Source organism: Vulpes vulpes, chromosome 5 (genome assembly GCF_048418805.1).
Source record: "Vulpes vulpes isolate BD-2025 chromosome 5, VulVul3, whole genome shotgun sequence".
In the NCBI taxonomy this organism is placed as follows: Eukaryota; Metazoa; Chordata; class Mammalia; order Carnivora; family Canidae; genus Vulpes; species Vulpes vulpes.
In genome coordinates, this window is record NC_132784.1 from 111939553 (window position 1) to 111956441 (window position 16889).

Here is a 16889-nt window from a genome sequence, read left to right on the forward strand (position 1 = left end):
GCCCCACCTCCCCGCACGCCGCTGCTTGGGGGGGCGAAGGGGATCGGGGTGGGAGGGAGTCGGGGGGACACGGGGGCGGGGAGCGGGCGGGGCTGCGCGGGCGGGAGGGCGGGGGGAAGCGGGGGCGGGGCGGGGAGCGGGAGGGGCTGCGCGGGCGCCGCGCCTCCGAGCCGCACTCGGGCAGCCCGCACAATGGAGGCCCCGCCCCCGCCGTCGACCCCGGCCCCGCCCCCGCCACGCCACGCCCCCCTCCCTCGCCGGCCGCCTGAGTCCTCGGGAGGACGCCGCGCTCGCTCCCGGGGACGCCCCCCGCCCCCTCGCCCCGCCCCCGCCTCGCGAGGCCCCGCCCCGCCTCGCGCTCCGCCCCCCTCGCCCACGCCCCGCCCTCGCCCCGCCTTCGCCCCGCCTCGCGACCCGCCCCCGCCCATCGCCCCGCCCTCTCCTCGCCCCGCCCCGCCCCGCCCCCATGCCCGCCCCCGCCCATCGCCCCGCCCCGCCCCGCCCCCATGCCCGCCCCGCCCCGCCCCGCCCGCCACCTGAGCCCTCGGGCGGACGCCGCGCTCGCTCCCGCCCCCACCGTGGCCCCGCCCCGCCCCCATCCCTCACCCCGCCCTGCCCCGCCCCCGCCCATCGCCCCGCCCTCTCCTCGCCCCGCCCCGCCCCCATGCCCGCCCCGCCCGCCACCTGAGCCCTCGGGCGGACGCCGCGCTCGCTCCCGGGGCCGCCCCCCGCGCCGCCCCCGCGCCGCCCCCCGCCCCGCACCCCGCTCTCGGGCCGGGCCGCACAGTCGCGGCCGCCTGCGCCGGGGAGGGCATGAGCCGGGGCCCGGGGGCGCCCCCTCCCGCCGCGCCCAGCCGCGCCCCGCGTCCGCAGGCGCCGTGAGCCGCCAGTGCCGGGCCGCGCCGCCCTCGCGCCTCGAGCCCGCCCGCAGCCCCGGGCCCCGCTCTCCCGCCCGCAGCCCCCTGCCCGCGGCCCTCATGGCCCAGCCGCTGCTGCTGGTGGTCTGCGGCGCCCTGCTGGTGGCCGGGGGCCGGTGGGGGCCCAGCGACGCCCCCGGCGGGACGGGCGAGCCCGCGGACGCGCCGACCGCCGCGCCCACGGAGGACGAGACGCTGCAGAACGAGGCGGACAACCAGGAGAACGTCCTGTCGCAGGTAGGCGGGGCCCGGCCGCCCGCACCCGCGCCCGACGGGCCTCGCCCGGCTACCGCGCCCGCGCCCGCGCCCGCGCCCGCAGGGAGGACCCGGCTCCACAGTCGCTCGCCCACACCTTTGCCCCCGCCGTGCAGGGGCCGCCGCAGGGGCTGTCGGCGGGAGCTGGGCCGCGACCCGAGGCGGAGGGCTCTCCGCGGGGGGCACCCGGCGGCCCAGGGGGAGCGGCACGCGGGGCGCGGGCGAACACGGAGCAGCAGGTGTGACGCCCGCCAGGTGGCCCCGCGCACAGGGGCCGGGCGGGACCCCGTGTCCTGGCGGGACGGGGTGGAAATGCACACGGGCTCACCCCTGGCAGGGGCCCGGGGGCGAAGGCGGGAGTGACCGCTGATAGCTGCCCCTTTCCAAAATACTCGCTTGTTTTATCTGACTCAGCCCTCAAACACCCTGGTTCCCGCCCTGTTAGCAAAGGACTGCTGGGACCACAGTGAGAGCGCTCCAGGTGGGCAGAGCCGGGGCTTCCCACTGCAGCCCAGGTGCCCGGGAGGTCGCTCTCCGCAGTGCTCCGTGCATGCTCTCCACAGCGGGCCTGATGTGTGGTGGGTGTTGCCACGACCCTAAGGATGACGGGGGGGCCTTTAGTGCTGCCTGCATCTCCCTAAGTCCTTGGATGGATTGGGTCTTGTCCCCTTCCAGGAAGAACAATCCGCTCCACTGTGGGGTTTATCAGCCCCCGGTCTCCTCACCCTTCCTTTGGAAGTTATGCTAATAGATGCCCTGTAGCCACCCGTGCCCTCGCCGTCTCCTAAATCGCAAGGCCGTAAGGATCCTTCACAGTGGGGCTCTGGAGGACCATCCACGGAAGAGTTGATGAAACTCGAGTCTTGGAAAGGAAGGAATCCACCCAGGGTCCCAGAGCGGGCTTTGCAGGAATCTAGGCAGAGTTTCAGCGAGCAGACAGCCGCGATTTACTGTCTGTCAGCCCACAAAGACCAGCCGCTTCGGTCACCCTGCACCATATCTCCGGTGTCCACTGATCCATTCTGTATTTGACAACAGCTCTAAAACAAATATTAGCGTTAGAAGAAACCCAACCTTTGCAAGAAAAACATGACAAGCCCTCTTCCCCCCAGACGGCATCTCAGGAACATTCCCACTCCAGCAAGGACTGTGCCTGCCTGCCAGGGTCATTAGTCCAATGAAGGAGACCCTTCTCCGGGCCCAGAAAGCCAGAGCTCCGTGGCTCTGGGGATGCGGGCCCTGGGGCAGAAGAGCTGGGGAGGAGCCTTCTCCCCTCCCCCCACAAGTGCTCAGGGTGGTGGTTCCAGAAAGCCTGCTGCTCTGCGTGCTTTCCTGCCCGACGACGGGGCTGGCTGGGGCAAGTGCTCAGAAGGAAATGTTTAGCATTGTGGAAGGAGCAAGTGCTGCCAGTTTGCTCTCCTGGCTTTGGCCTGGAGTTTGGGTTCAGAAGCTGTGCCTCTGAGCCAAAGGGATCCTTGGGCTGAGTAAACCTTCCTGAGTTCTGGGCCCGTCTCTTTTCTCCCGGTTCCCTTCTTCCAAATCTAAACCATTCTTTGAGGGTCAGATCCAGTACTGCTTCCTCCAAGACGTCTTCTCTGGTGCTCGGCTGGAGCCACTCTGGCCAGTTTGAGCCCCGCTGCTCTGTGTCACGTCGGAGCCCTTGGCACGGCCGTGATCTGTGTGCCTGCTGCGCCGTTAGCTCCTGCCATTGGGCTCTCTGGCCCGTCTGCTTCCCTCTCACAGCCCCTAGCACAGTGCCAGTAGGTCCTCCAGGAACGATCTGTGAGGGGCAAGGACAGAAGCAAGAAGCCTTCTTTTTTTTTTTTTTTTAAGATTTTATTTATTCGTGAGACACAGAGAGAGGCAGAGACACAGGCAGAGGGAGAAGCGGGGAGCCCGATGCAGGACTCGATCCCGGGACCCCTGGGTCCCACCCTGAGCCGAAAGCAGATGCTCAACCACTGAGCCACCCAGGTGCCCCCTCCTTTTCCCTTTTAAATCTAAACCTGGGTTCTAGCGACGGCAGGGACTCATTTGTTTTTCCCTTGAAATGATGGAAGTCTAAAGTCCCCCGAGAAATGCAAGCTTTCCAAGACAAATGGAGAGAGCTGAACTCCTCGTGCCTTCAAGGAAATTTCGGAGTCAGCGAATTGTGTTCCGATGACCTTTTCTCTCTGCAGCGTGTGGTCTGAGGCCTCTGGCTAGGGCAGGACATGTGACACAGTGAACAGAGCGCCTTCCTGGGAGCCGGCCGACACCTGTGTTCACACCCCCAAGACCTTCTTTTTCTGTCTCTGTGTCTAGTTGCTGGGAGACTATGACAAGGTCAAGGCTGTGTCTGAGGGCTCGGACTGTCAGTGCAAATGCGTGGTGAGACCCCTGGGCCGAGACGCCTGCCAGAGGGTCAATGAGGGGACCTCCAGGAAGGACGACTTCTACACCGTGGAAACCATCACCTCGGGCTCGTCCTGCAAGTGTGCCTGTGTCGCGCCCCCGTCTGCCCTCAATCCCTGCGAAGGGGACTTCAGGCTCCAGAAGCTGCGGGCGGCGGACAGTCGAGACTTGAAGGTAGGACCTGGTGCAGAGTGGTGCCACACGTGAGAGGGTGCCTTAGGGACCCGGGGTCCAGCAGAGCCGTGGCAGGGGTTGTAGGGCCTTTGAGTACATGGGACCTGTCTTAGCCTGTGAAGTCAGGCCCCGACACCTCGCCTGCTGAGCGCGTGTCCCAGGCTGGTCATCTGACAAACCGGTGTCCGAAGGGGATGCTGAGAGCAGAGCGTGCCTGCCTCTCCCTGTGGAGGCAGGGAGGCTGGGCCTGGAGCGGCTGCCAGGCCCAGGAGTCAAAAGAACTCAGTGTTCTCCTCCAGAGTTACTGCCACCATTTACTGTCAGCCCCGCATGCACCCCAGGGAGGCAGGAGACACGGGAGCGAGCCTGGCGGTCCTCAGCACGAGGGCTGGGGTGACCAGGGCAGCAGAGGCCCGGGGCCTGCTGTAGCTCAGCATCAAACCGTGATCCTGGTCCACAGGGTGGGGGAGCTCACGCCTGCCTGAGGCCACTGCGTGGGTTGGCGGAGGGCTTCATCTGATCTCTGCCCTCCCCCTCTTCGCTTGCGGTGTGGGGTAGAGGCACGGCCTGGTTTTGCCGTCAGACCGACTTGGGTTCAGATTGTTGCTCTGCCAATACATGTTGTATGGTCCTGCTCAGGGTACCTAACTTGCCTGGCCTCAGTCTCCCTGCATGGAAAGCGGGGATGATAGCATCTACCTTGTGGGGGTGTTTTCAGAACCAATGAGATGGCAGCTAGGGAGCACTTGGCACGATGCCTGACACGCAGTCAGGGTCAGTAGCCACTAGTCTGGCTCCTGAGTGACCGTGCAAAGAGCTTCCGCGGGGCCTGGCGCCTGCTACACGCTTGGAACTGGTGGCCATCGAGGCCCTGCAAGCAGAGCAGTGTGCAGCAGTACAGCACTTTAGCATCCTGCCCTGGGAGTCTGCACACCTCGCAGAGCTACAGCCCTGCCACGGATCGACTCTCTGAACCCCCCTGTTATGGGATTGTCTGGACTCTTCGGGGCTTCTGGAACAATGACAGGCAAAATCTTCTCTTAGGAGTCAGAAAATCATCACATGGGGCCCCTAGGTGGCTCAGTCAGTTAAGCGTCTTCCTTCAGCTCAGGTCATGATCCAGGGGTCCTGGGATCGAGCCCCGCATTGTTCTCCCTGCCCAGTGGGGAGCCTGCTTCTCTCTCTCCCTCTGCCTGCCACTCCCCTTGCTTGTGCTCTCTCTGTCAAATAAATAAACAAAATCTTTATTTTTTTTTAAAGATTTTATTTATTCATGAGAGAGAGAGAGAGAGGCAGAGACACAGTCAGAGGGAGAAGCAGGCTCCGTGCAGGGAGTCCGATGTGGGACTTGACCCCAGGACCCTGGGATCATGACCTGAGCTGAAGGCAGCCACTCAACCACTGAGCCACCCAGGCGCCCGATAAATAAAATGTTTAAAAAAAAAAAAAAAAAGAAAAGAAAAGAAAAAAGAACATCATCACAGTGCATGCTAACCAGATGCCGTTCCGTGGCTCTCGCCCACGATCCAACTGCCTTCCTCTGCTGGGGAGGAAGGAGGTCTTCTAAACACTAATGTCTTGCACGTGGAATTCTTCATCCAGTAGCAAGGCCAGGAGATAAGTGTGTCCAGCAAAGTCTCCGGGGACTGGTCCTGAGCAGGGAGGCTCAGTTCAGGCTTCTCTCATCTGCCCCTTTGCCTGCACTCTGTGTGACCCGGATGCCACCAGAGCTCAGCCACCGTCCTCCCAGGGTGCCCTGTGACAGCTTACAACCTCAGAGATGGGTCACTGGGCCTCTATTGCCCCAGGCTCAGAGTGGCTTTCCATGCTAAGGGAAGACTGTTGGTAGATTCCAGGGCCTTCAGTAGACGAGGGGAGTGTTTCAAAATCATATCCTCGAGGCACTGACGTTCCTAAACCACTTAGTTAAGTATTTAGATATCACCTGTTGTGGGCCAGGTGCTGGGCTAGATACCTCCGGGAAACAAAGATGAGGCATTCCTTTCAAGGAGCTCACAGTCTAATAGCAAAGATGTGCTTACAACGTACAGAATAAAAGGGGTCTGAACAATTTGGTGAAGAACAGTTTTGCTTGTTCTTATAAGATTTTTCCTTTTTTTAATTTAATTTTATTTATTTCTTTGAGAGGGAGAGAGAGAGCATGTGTGCACACACAGAAGGAAGGGGAGGGGCAGAGGGAAAGGGAGAAGCAGTCTCCCCGCTGAGCAGGGAGCCAGATGTGGGGCTTGCTCCCAGGACCCTGGGATCATGACCCACTCCGAAAGCAGCCTCTTAACCCACTGAGCCACGCAGGCAGCCCGAATAGAAATCTTCCGTTTCTCACCTGAGGATTCTGGTAGGGAGACTGCATCCCACCATTCTGTTTGCTTGTGTGCCCACCACCTACACAGATGCCGGTTTCTAAGAGCCACCTCTCTGCTCCTGGCTACTGGCCTCCCTGTCGAGCCTCCAGCATGGGGGGCTGATGGGAAATGTCTCGTCCTGGGTCTGTTACACCCCTGCTCTTGACTAACCCCCTATTCCTGTTTCATAGCTTTCTACCATCATAGACATGCTGGAAGGAGCTTTCTATGGCCTGGATCTCCTGAAGTTGCATTCCGTCACTACCAAGCTGGTGGGGCGGATGGATAAACTGGAGGAGGTAAGGAAGGTTCTGGGTTTCTGTATCCTTTTTATTTTTATTTTTTTATTTTTTTAGGTTTTATTTATTTATTTTAGAGAGAGCATGAGCAGGAGAGGGAGAGGGAGCGAGAGAATCCTTAAGCAGACTCCCCACTGAGCGCAAAGCGTGATGCAGGGCTTGATCCCAGGACCCTGAGACCATGACCTGAGCCAAAATCAAGCATCGGATGCTTAACTGACTGAGCCACCTAGGTGCCCCTCCATATCCTTCTCTTGATCAGGCCCAAAAGCATATCAAATCTCCCATGATATTTTTTCAGAAAGCGTGTCCCAGCTGGACTTAATGCATCTTGTTCTTTGTAAAGACAAAACATACATAAAACACCCATCCAAAATCAGGCACAGTTTTTGATGATAAAGAGAATCAGTCAAATGTAAACACCTTTTTTTTCTCATATGCAAGAACCCTGTGACCAATGTATTTCTGTTTTTACCTTGATATCCAGGGAACTCAGAGCTAAATGAAATATAAAAGCACAATAATAGGCACCTTATTTCTAGTTTTAAGGTGGCGGCATCTCCCTTCTGGAAATATGGTTGTCAATTCCTTCTTCTGGTTCGGTTTGGTTTGGTTATTTTGACCGCTCTGCTGTCCATCTCTGTATGTGTGTGTTTGTGTGGCAATCCACCTCAAATTCACTTTAGAGAAAGAAGACATGAAAATGATTATTAATAAACAATAGTCCCTACTGGAAAATATCTAGCCCCTCACCCACTGGAAGGATGGACTGGCAGCGTAGTTTTCCCAGGCAGACCTCACATGTTTCTGACAGGGCCCCCGGGAGATGCACACATGGCTGGTTTTGGGGGCTGGTGTGTGGGGTGGTGGTGGTGCGAGGTGGACAGTACACGACAGTAATGTTCACACTGTTTCATGGCTCTGATGAGCTTTAAAACCTAGGTAAGCCACTTAGTCCCCAGGAGGGGAACAATGACCGCTCAGCCTTATTGGTAAGGAGCTTATGGGTACGTGTCATTGACTGGCACCCAGTTCTTGAACAGATACTTGAAACAGTGACTCAAAAAATTAGGTCTGTTTAATTTTTAGACTATTATTAGGCTTAATAACGGAATGATTATCTATACCACTATTCCTCATGAAAATATTGGGGGTCTCTCCTAGAGGAGCTGGGGTTCCCTTACCGGTGATTAGCAGCTGTAGGATGTGAAAAAGGTTAAGCCCTTTAGTTTGGCAGAAAGAGCACCTGCTGGACTAGGCGTCAGGACAGATGAGCCGCTCTATTTGCTGCTGCTCAACAGCCGTACCGCAGTCATACTTTGTCCATCTGTAAAGTGGGAGAGGTGCCCTGTCTACTTTGTGCAATTGCCAAGGGGATGAAGTGTAAGCCAGTCACTTTGCAGACGCTTTGTGAGGTTAAATAAAACAAGGCGCTCGGGGTAGGACCACGGAGTGAGTGGGGGCGGTGTCTCCCTGTTGCTTTGCCAGGGGCGCTGGGACCTGGATGACGAAACATTTGCTGTTGCCAAGATTGGTTTCAGCACCCTCCTTACGTTCTAGAAAATGTTCCCAGAGAGTGAACACCACTTCCTTGTCCACCCATCCCGAGGCTTGACCCCCTCAGTGCTGTGATGAGTGTTTTCTGAACACGGCCGTCAGCTCGGGGTGGGGGGTTGGTGGGCCCACGGTCACTTCAGCTGCCAGGTCTGATGAGGAGGGTCAGGGCCCTGGAACCTGAGCTTTATAGACAGTTCGAGGTGGCCAACAGGACCACATCAGCCGCCCTTCCCGAGGGGGCTTCCCGAGAGAACGAGGCTTAATCTTCACTCTCTCCTTCCCCAACATTGACAGCCGGAGTGAAGGGATTGGAAGTGGTCAACACCATCCTACTACCAACAGACTTCATCCAGGCTTGGGGTTCTTTCTCCCTTTTAAAACCACTTTCTGATTCTTTCAAGTGGGTTCAAAAGGGATTAATAGCCAGGAACCACGTCAACCTTGGAAATGGGAAAGTTCTTTTTCCCTTGGCCGCAGGGCCATCCGAATGTGCGACGCTCCCTTTAAGAAAGGGGTGCGTTTTCATGGGAACGGGGCTGATAGCTTTCACCTGATCTTGGCGGCCGCTTGGTTTTCATTCCCTCAGGAACACGGATTAGGAAAGTCAGCTTGGGGGTTAGAGCACAGTGCTCGTGAGGCCACGGTCAGGTGCTCAGTCTCAGGGAGCTCTGTTCAAGGGCTGTAGTCTGTTTCCAGAGTTGTCGAGTAGTGATCCTCTCCTGCCGGCAGAAGATAGGAGTGGGTTTAGTGGGTGAATTTGGTGCAATGCCACTGCCCCAGCAGGATGGTGTCTTCTGTGTAAGCACACAATAACTAGATTTTTGCCAAAACCAATCTCAGTTACATCAAGGAGAGTAATTTCTTTTACTTTTTTTTTTTTTTTTTTTTGAGAGTGATCTCTTTGTCAAAACCATGGTATGTTTAGTAGCAAAACCTGGCCCTTTCGATTAATGGTAACAATCCCCTATCCTTACGTAGCAGTTATGGCCTTAAACCACCCCGTATACATTCAGCACATTTGTTCCTAGATGCTAGGGAGGTGCAGGCAGGAGCTCAGGCCTCCTGGTTCTTGGGCCAAGGCTTTTTCTAATCAACCCCATAAGTTGCTTTGAGTCATTGCTGTCTACCTTGGAAGCATCAGTTTTTCCTAACCAGAGCTTCAAACAACAGCTCTTCCAAGGGAATTTCTAGGCAGAACTGTGGCTGTATCCCATGAGTCCTCTTAAATGGGATTAAAGTGTAGAGGGAAAGGTTCCCCAAAGCAGGCCGTCCAAGGCTACAAGGTGCTGTGGTGCCACAGATGTCACAGATGGGCTCAGGCCCCGGGCCCATAGAGCAGAGCATCATCTCCTGGTGTGACATCCAGCCTCTGTCTCCTGGCTCGGGCTAGCTGACTGTGTCTGCAGTCTGCAGTCACTGAAAAGGCACAATGTTGGGTAAATGGAAAAAACACTCCTCCAGCTGGGCCCTGTAGGAGGAATGGAAGCGAATTCTGCTCTTGGTCTTTGGATACTCTGGAATCCCAGGGGGAGTGCTTTGGAGGTCAGACCAGACAAAGGGGTTAGATTGGAGGGGCATTTTGCCCAGAGTAGGATCAGCGCTTGGCAATAGAAGCGGGCACACGTGTGAACACCCACGCCTGGTATGTATGTAGAAATGGAAACTCCATTTGCAGATGAAAGAGGAAGGAAAGAGAGAGAAATAAAATTTAAACTGTTAGAGTCTCACCTTTTGGTTAAAATAGGCTCTGAGAGCTCTGCTTAGTGGGGTGGTTTTGGTTAAGCTTTTATTTTAAATTATGGAAAATGACACATAAGCAAGGAACATACAGCTTAAATCATTACAAAGCAGATACCTACGTAACCTCCACATAGCTCAGTGCCCCCGCATGTCCTCTCCCTACCCCTCCCAAAGGAGCCTCTGCCCTGAATTTTATACTGATCACCTTCCTTGCTTTTTTTTTTTTTTTTTTAAGATTTTATTTTTTCATGAGAGTCACAGAGAGACAGAGACAAAGGCAGAGGGAGAAGCAGGTTCCATGCAGGGAGCCTGATGCGGGACTCGATCCCGGAACCCTGGGATCACAACCTGAGCCAAAGGCAGATGCTCAACCACTGAGCCACCCAGGTGCCCCTCCTTGCTTGTTTTTTTTTTTTTTTCTTAAACATTTTCATTATCTAAGGCTGCATCCCTAATACATAGTTTTATCTATTTTTGAATCCTAAATATATAGAATTTTATGTCCCTGTGTATGTGTGGTGGGCTTCTTTCACTGAGTTTTGTTTTCCCGTTTTTTTAAGATTTTATATTTTTTAAGCGATCTCTCCACCTGGCCTAGGGCTCGAACTCACAGCGCTGAGGTCAGGAGTCACATGCTTTGCTGGCTCAACCAGCTGGTTGCCCCTCAATTTTGTGTTTTATTTACTTATTTATTTATAAAGTTTTTTATTATTTGAGAGCGCGCGAGCGTGAGTGGGGGTACGGGCAGAGGCAGAGGGAGAAGCAGACTGCCCGCTGAGCCGGGGGCCCGATGTGGGGCTGCATCCCGGGACCCCCGGATCATGACCTGAGCCCAAGGCAGACACTTCGCCAACTGAGCCGCTCAGGAGCCCCTCTTCCATTTTTAAAAAATATTTACTTATGTTGTTTTACATCTTGTAGTTCATTTACTTTCACTGCCGTGTAGTACATTGTATTGGGTGAACACGGCACAGTTTGTCCATCTGTTCTACGGAGGATGGCGACGGGCTGTTTTCGGCCCTGCCGTTCACCCTAGCCCTGGGAGCTTCGCTGTACGCAGACACCCCTGCAGGTGTTCCCTGCCCACACGTGTGGGCATTTCTCTGTGCTCTGTGAGTGGGGATGGAGCTACCGGGACATTAGGTGTGCTTGGTTTCAGTTGTTGGGGAGGCTGCCAAGCCCTTCTCCCAAGCGCTGGTGCAAGTTTCCATTCCCTCCCTCAGGGGATGAAGGTGCCACACGCGTCCTCGCCGGCACTTGGTATTGTTGGACTTTCTAGTTTTTGTCAGCGTGGCGAGCGTAGCCGACTAGGGCCATTTCACTGGATTCCAGAGACGTAACCCCCAAAACATTTTTTCTCTTCACCTGCTGGAGGCCTGAAACCCCACGTGCACTCCTCTGGACCTGGTCCTGGTAGACGTGACAGGTGGCCAGCAGGCCGCGAGCCTCTAATGGGGTGACTAAGGCTGAGCATCTCCTGGGAGAGGCTGGGAAGTGGAAGGAGGTACAGGAAGCACATGTGTGCGTTACAGTTGGGGGTGGCGGCTACACGGAACAGGTTCCCGCAGAGCTGGGAATTAGAAGTCTAGAAGGAAAACCTGCAGCTTCTGAAGGCAAGGGAAAACCCGTGTTTGTTGCACTGGTTGGGCTGAGAGGACTTTTACCCTGAGCCCTGAGGCACCCAGAGACCCGAAGACTTGTGGGCTGCCCGAGCCTAGGGCTGGACTCAAAAGGCAGCGGGACGCAGGCATGGGGTATATCACTAGTCCCAAGTACTGCTTCTAGGAGCAGATGTATTATGGAGAAAAGGACCGAGGGACAGATGGCTAATCTCTCCTAGCATCAAGGTTTTAGTGGGATTAAGTCATTCCCATACAAATGGCAAACCTTTGGGAAGAAATGCCCCACCCCACGTAGCTGCAGGACACACCTGACCGTGTTCTAAGTACTTGGACACCTGTATGACTGTGTACACATGTGCCTTTGCGTGTGTGGGGGTGCATAGCCCGCGCTCTGAACACAGATGCCTGCGTACGAGCCTCCCGAAGCATGATTTCTGTTGCCGAAGCCCTACCCCGTCTGGTGCGTGTGACTTCTCTTTGTTTCCCACTTATCTGCTGGGGTGTGCAAAGCTTGTCCATGTGCACAGATGGTCACCGCAGAACCCTGTGTGTCACCTGAAGCCTTTTCTCCTGATAGCGTTGTGTCCAAGTAAGATTTAAAGCCTGTGATGTATTTACCAGGCTCGGAACTGGCCTGCTCCCCAGAATGTGCTGGCACAGACGTCGCTGGGGCTTCTCCTTCAAACCTGAGGATTTGGTGGGCCTTTGTGTTTCTGGACTGAAAGGCAAGATCAAAGGAGCACTCCTGACTCCGGGGGATAGATCTTTTCACCAGCTAATAGGAGGATGTAATTCTCATCTGCGCAGGCCTGGCTGGCAGTTAGGGGAAGGGTCTCCTGCCAGGCCTCCCCTCTCCGGCCACCCTCCAGGCCCAGCGAGACAGTCATTTCACGCCTCTGGTGCTCAAGTGCGGCCTTGGAGAAAAGGGTCGCCCACCCTGTCCGACCACAGTGCTGTCACCTTGGAGAGGGGAAGGCCTTGGAGATAGGATTTCTGAGATACATTTCAGCTTTAATGTTACTTAATTCGGTTACACCTGAGTATGAGTTCAGGTAACTGTCTTCCCTCTTCTGGGGTCATATGTACTTCAAATCTAATTTGTCACCACGGGATGCAAGGTTTTTTTTGGCCCAGCGGACTGTCCTGGAAACAGCTCATGGCTGCCTTGGATGAGGTTGTATATCCACCGTCAGAAGCCTTGGGACTTCTTGTTCTTGCCCGACTGGCCGCCCAGGCTGACTTGTGGAGGGCGACCTGAGCCTGTGTCATCTTTATTTCAGCGTCTGGGCCCCAGGCCCGAGGGGGACTAGATGCTCACCAGCTGCTTGGTTGGCGGAGAGATTGAAGGCGCAGCTGGTGGCCCCGGCACCCAGGCAAGCCTGCCCTGCTCCGTCAGCTGTGGTCCACGCTGGGGCCGGGCCCGGTCTCTCCTGCCAGCCGGAGCACCGGCTGTGTCTAGCTCCTCTCATACTCCAGCACTCTCACCAGGGTCTGGACACAGCTGTCTGCTGGGCTGGCTATCCCAGGCCACCTGGTCCTGCTTGTGTCCTGGAGGGCTCCGAGGGGGAAGCACAGGCGGGCCGCTGGCAGCTCTGAGCCCCCAGGACCCGGCGAGCCCCACGCTTACTTCACCCTCTCAAGGAAGGCCGTTCTCTCTGCCCTCAGGCTTGCCACCTGCGTCGGGCCCTGGGCACATCCAGCCAGGGAGCATGGGGGCCAGGTGGCCTCCTCGGATGTGGGGACACGTGCCTGCTGCAGGACTTGGCGCCCAGGCTTGGCCCAGCTGCAGCCTGGCTTCGTCTCCCCACAGGGGTCCAGGGTGTCTTTTTACAACACAGCAGCCTCCGGAGGCCGGAGGGGGGGGGTGGTGTCCTGACCTTCCTTCCCGCCCGACCCGCCAATCCTTAGCTCACTTCCCCTCTTCCACCTGCATATCTGCTCTGAGCTCTCAAGGGCCGGCCCTGGCTCCTCCTGGGCACCTCCAGTCCCGCCCTGTGCCCAGCACTGCACCTGCAGCCCCTCGTTCCTTCTCCGCCCGGCCTGGTGAGGTGGGTGTCCTCATTCCTTCCTTCTCCCTCCACTTGCCTTGTGGCGGTGATGGTGGTGTGCGCCGGTCCCCCCCGCCAGCCCCTTCCAGGTCGGGGGAGCAGACCACAGAGAGCCACCAGAGCTCTGCGCTGTGGTCGCCTTCCCTCCAGTCCCAGCACTTCGGCCTAACGCTGCTGCATGGTCTCCCCCAGCCTTCTGTGCACTCGCCCAACAGCTGGACAAGGTCAGGACACGGTCTGTACCGTGGAACAGCCGCCCCCACCCCTTCCCCCCACACCCATTCTGCAGATCTGCACACCGTCCACAGTTCTGACCAGCTGCGTGCCAGCTGCACCCCACCTCCACCTCTGTCCTGTCCCCTGCACCCAGGGACCCTGCCCCTGGTGTCTGTGCACCGGGCTGCACTGAGCACGAGGCGCTTGTCCACCTCTGCAGGGTGGGCTTGCTGTCTGCAGGCGTCCTCCCGTGCCCAGTGCCCAACCGCGTGTCGTTCCCCCCCCCCCCCCCCCAGGTATGTGAACACCTGTCAGGTCCTTGACTCTGCTCAGATCTTTAAGTGCCGCGTCCGGCCTCCTGTGCCAGCCCTCCGCCCGCTGGCTCTTCCCCCCTCTCCCGCCTCCTCTTTGTAACAGCAGGAACCTTGGTGGGGGCCAGATGGCCCTGCCAGGTAGGTGCCCTGCCGGCCTCCTGCCCCCTCACCAGCACTGCCCGGGAGCCAAGTTGCGCGCCCCACGCAGTCGCCGCTGCAGCCCCGGAGGGGAAGAGCCCGGGGCGCGAGGTCATGGGGTTCACTGTGCCGCCAGCACAGGAGCAGGGGTGCCCGTGTGGGCGGCATCCGCTGTGCTTCCGAGGGAGGTCTTGGAGTGAGGGGGGCGAGGGGAGCCCCGTAGGGCGGAGGTGGCCCAGGAGGGCAGCTGCTGCTGCTGCTCCAGGGGACAGCCGCTGGCCCGGCCCAAAAGGGTGCTGCCACCGTCGCCGGTGTTCGTCCCGGCGGCCCAGGCTGTGCCGTTGCTGCAAAGGGGAATAGACGGTACTGTTCCTCCGGGAGGGGGCAGGCCGTGTCGGCCCCTCCGTGGGACCCAGCATGACAGCTGCTCGCCAGCATCACAGAGGGTGTTGGGGCTTTGCAAGTCGGTGAGAAGGCGGCCCGTCCAGGGACCTAGGCACCCAAGGTGGAGGGGCAGGACTGAAGCCGTGGGGCTCCCCCCTCGCCCCTCACTGAGTGCTCAGGCCAGGCTGCTCTTGCACGGCGTTCGGGAATCAGGTGGGATCTGGTCTTAGTCGCACGACTGTGCAGCCCCAGCCGCGAGTCCACGCAGCGTGGGGTCCCAGGGCCACACCTCAGCCCCCACCCCAGAGACTGCGTCACGGGCCTTGCTGACGCCTCCAGAGCTTCAAGTGTCGTCTGCCCTCTGGCTTTTCGCCAGTTGGTGCTTTCTTGTTTGCTGCTTTCATCCCCTCATGGAGGGTGGTCTCCGTCGGAGCAGGATCCTGGTCGCTGTGGCTTACACTTGGCCTCTTAGGGCCCAGCTCGGAGCACATCCATGCGTTAACGAAGAAGTAACGCCCGGTACCCCTGAGCCTGCTGAGCTGCATTGTGTCTCAGGATGTTGGACGTTAAAGGGGGAGATAGGTGCTTGGCCCCTGCTCTCGGCAGGTAGCTGGTGGACGTACAGAAACGCGTGAACGCGGGGGCGCTTGGCTGGCTCAGTCGGCGGAGCGTGCGACTCGATCTTGGGGCCGTGAGTTCGAGCCCCATATTGGCTGTAGAGATGACTTGAAAATACAGTCTTTAAAAACAGACAAAAAAATGCATGAATCCCACGAAGGCACCAGGCACCTTTCCTTTGGCCCCAGAAAGCTCTAGCTCCTGTAAAACAGCCTCTTTTATATACACTTTGGCCCGTCTTTCCCAGCAGGTGTACCCCGCCCCGAGCTTTTCTCCCTTTAGGGCTGCACTTCTCAAGCTTGAATGTGTATGTGGATCTCCCGGGGGGGGGGGGGGGGGGGGGGTCTTGTTAAAATGCAGATTCTGACCCAGCAGGTCTGGGAGGGGGCAGGCTCCATTCCTGACAGTTCCTGAGGGTGCCCCCACCCGAGCTCGTCTGTCACCACACTTTGTATAACCAGGACTGCTGGGAGTCCACTCCATCTGCATTTCTTTGCATGTGTATCCTCTCATAGACCCTGAGGTCACACTGAAATATTCACGGACCCTCTGCTGGGCCCTGCCCTGTGTTCCAGAGCTGACTGAATGCTAGGACTCCCCCTTTACACCCCTGAGATCTTAGTGGTCCCCTGAGTGAGCCTTGGAAGCAAGGGCCAGGAGCCTGGGTGCTGAGCTCAGCTCCGCCACTTTTGTTTTTCTCATCAAATCACAAATCACATCATTCCTCTGGGCCTCTGAGACATACTTGAGTTCTGGGACCCTCCAGGGGCCTCGAAACCCCAACTGTCACATCCTGTGAAAGATAATAACCACTTTGGATGGCCCATACACTTTCATGTATATTAACTTATTTACTCCTAAGAATTCATCAGGAAAGCCCCAGTATTACCCCGTCATACCCCTGGGGAAATTGGAGCACAGGGAGTTTCATGAGCCCAAGATGGGAAGTAGCAATAATGTGGACGTGTGAGCCGGGGTCTCTCCTCCAGAATCCGTGCTCTTAACCGTTGCACCTGATTGCCCCTGATAACACCTTGTCAAAAATCGCCCGGTTCCAGGTATTCCTGAAAGAAGACTTCTTTCTCTGGGGCTTCATCTCCCATGGTTAACTGTGTGCAAGTTGGAGAGGCAAGCCCCACAGAACCCATCAAGCCCTTCCAGTGCTCAGAATTCGCCATGAAATGAAATGCCAGAAGGCCAGTGGTTCTGGGGTCCGGTCAGTTTTAACAAGCCCCTAGCAGATTCTTCAGGACAGCCCTTATAGAAGCCCGTGGAGCCTCGGTGTCTGGGGGTTACTGTCTCCCTAGATACTTAGACACCTTCTGAGCTACCTTGGCTTTCCCAGGCTGTGCCTGGTAACATCTGAGCATTTACACTCCTCATATCTGTCTGATAAAGACAGAAAGCAAGTGCATCCTCTTACATCGTTGCTTCCTGGGCTCAAGGAGAACATCACATCTAAAAACTCAGATGCAGGGCACCCGGGTGGCTCAGTCGGTGAAATATCTGCCTGCAGCTCCAGTCGTGATCTCAGGGTCCTGGGATGGAGCCCAAATCCAGCTCCCTACTCAGCAGGGAGTCTGCTTCTCTCTCTCCCTCTCCCCTTGCTCATGTTCTTTCTCAAATAAATGAATAATCTTTTTAAAAAATATTTTATTTATTTATTCAGGGGAGACAGAGAGAGAGGCAGAGACAGGCAGAGGGAGAAGCAGGCTTCCTGCAGGGAGCCCGATGCAGGACTCGATCCCAGGACCCCAGGGTAACGACCTGAACCAAAGGCAGATGCTCAACTGCTGAGCCACCCAGGCATCCCAATGAATAATCTTTTTTAAAGAATAAAACAAAAACTC

At 57.1% G+C, this 16889-nt stretch overlaps 1 protein-coding gene across 2 annotated transcripts in view; it reads left to right on the plus strand.

Moving 5' to 3' along the window:
• The first annotated feature begins 726 nt into the window (after positions 1-726).
• The window catches only part of OLFML2B (olfactomedin like 2B), a 35775-nt gene continuing 19612 nt past the window's right edge, over positions 727-16889 (plus strand). Inside the window, exons 1-3 of one of the 2 annotated variants that reach the window (XM_072759622.1) lie at positions 727-1154; positions 3477-3740; positions 6295-6402. In XM_072759622.1, the coding sequence (XP_072615723.1) occupies positions 978-1154; positions 3477-3740; positions 6295-6402 (549 nt within the window). In that variant the 5' untranslated portion in view covers positions 727-977. The remainder of the gene's footprint in view (positions 1155-3476; positions 3741-6294; positions 6403-16889) is intronic. The other variant, XM_072759621.1, reaches the window with a different exon arrangement.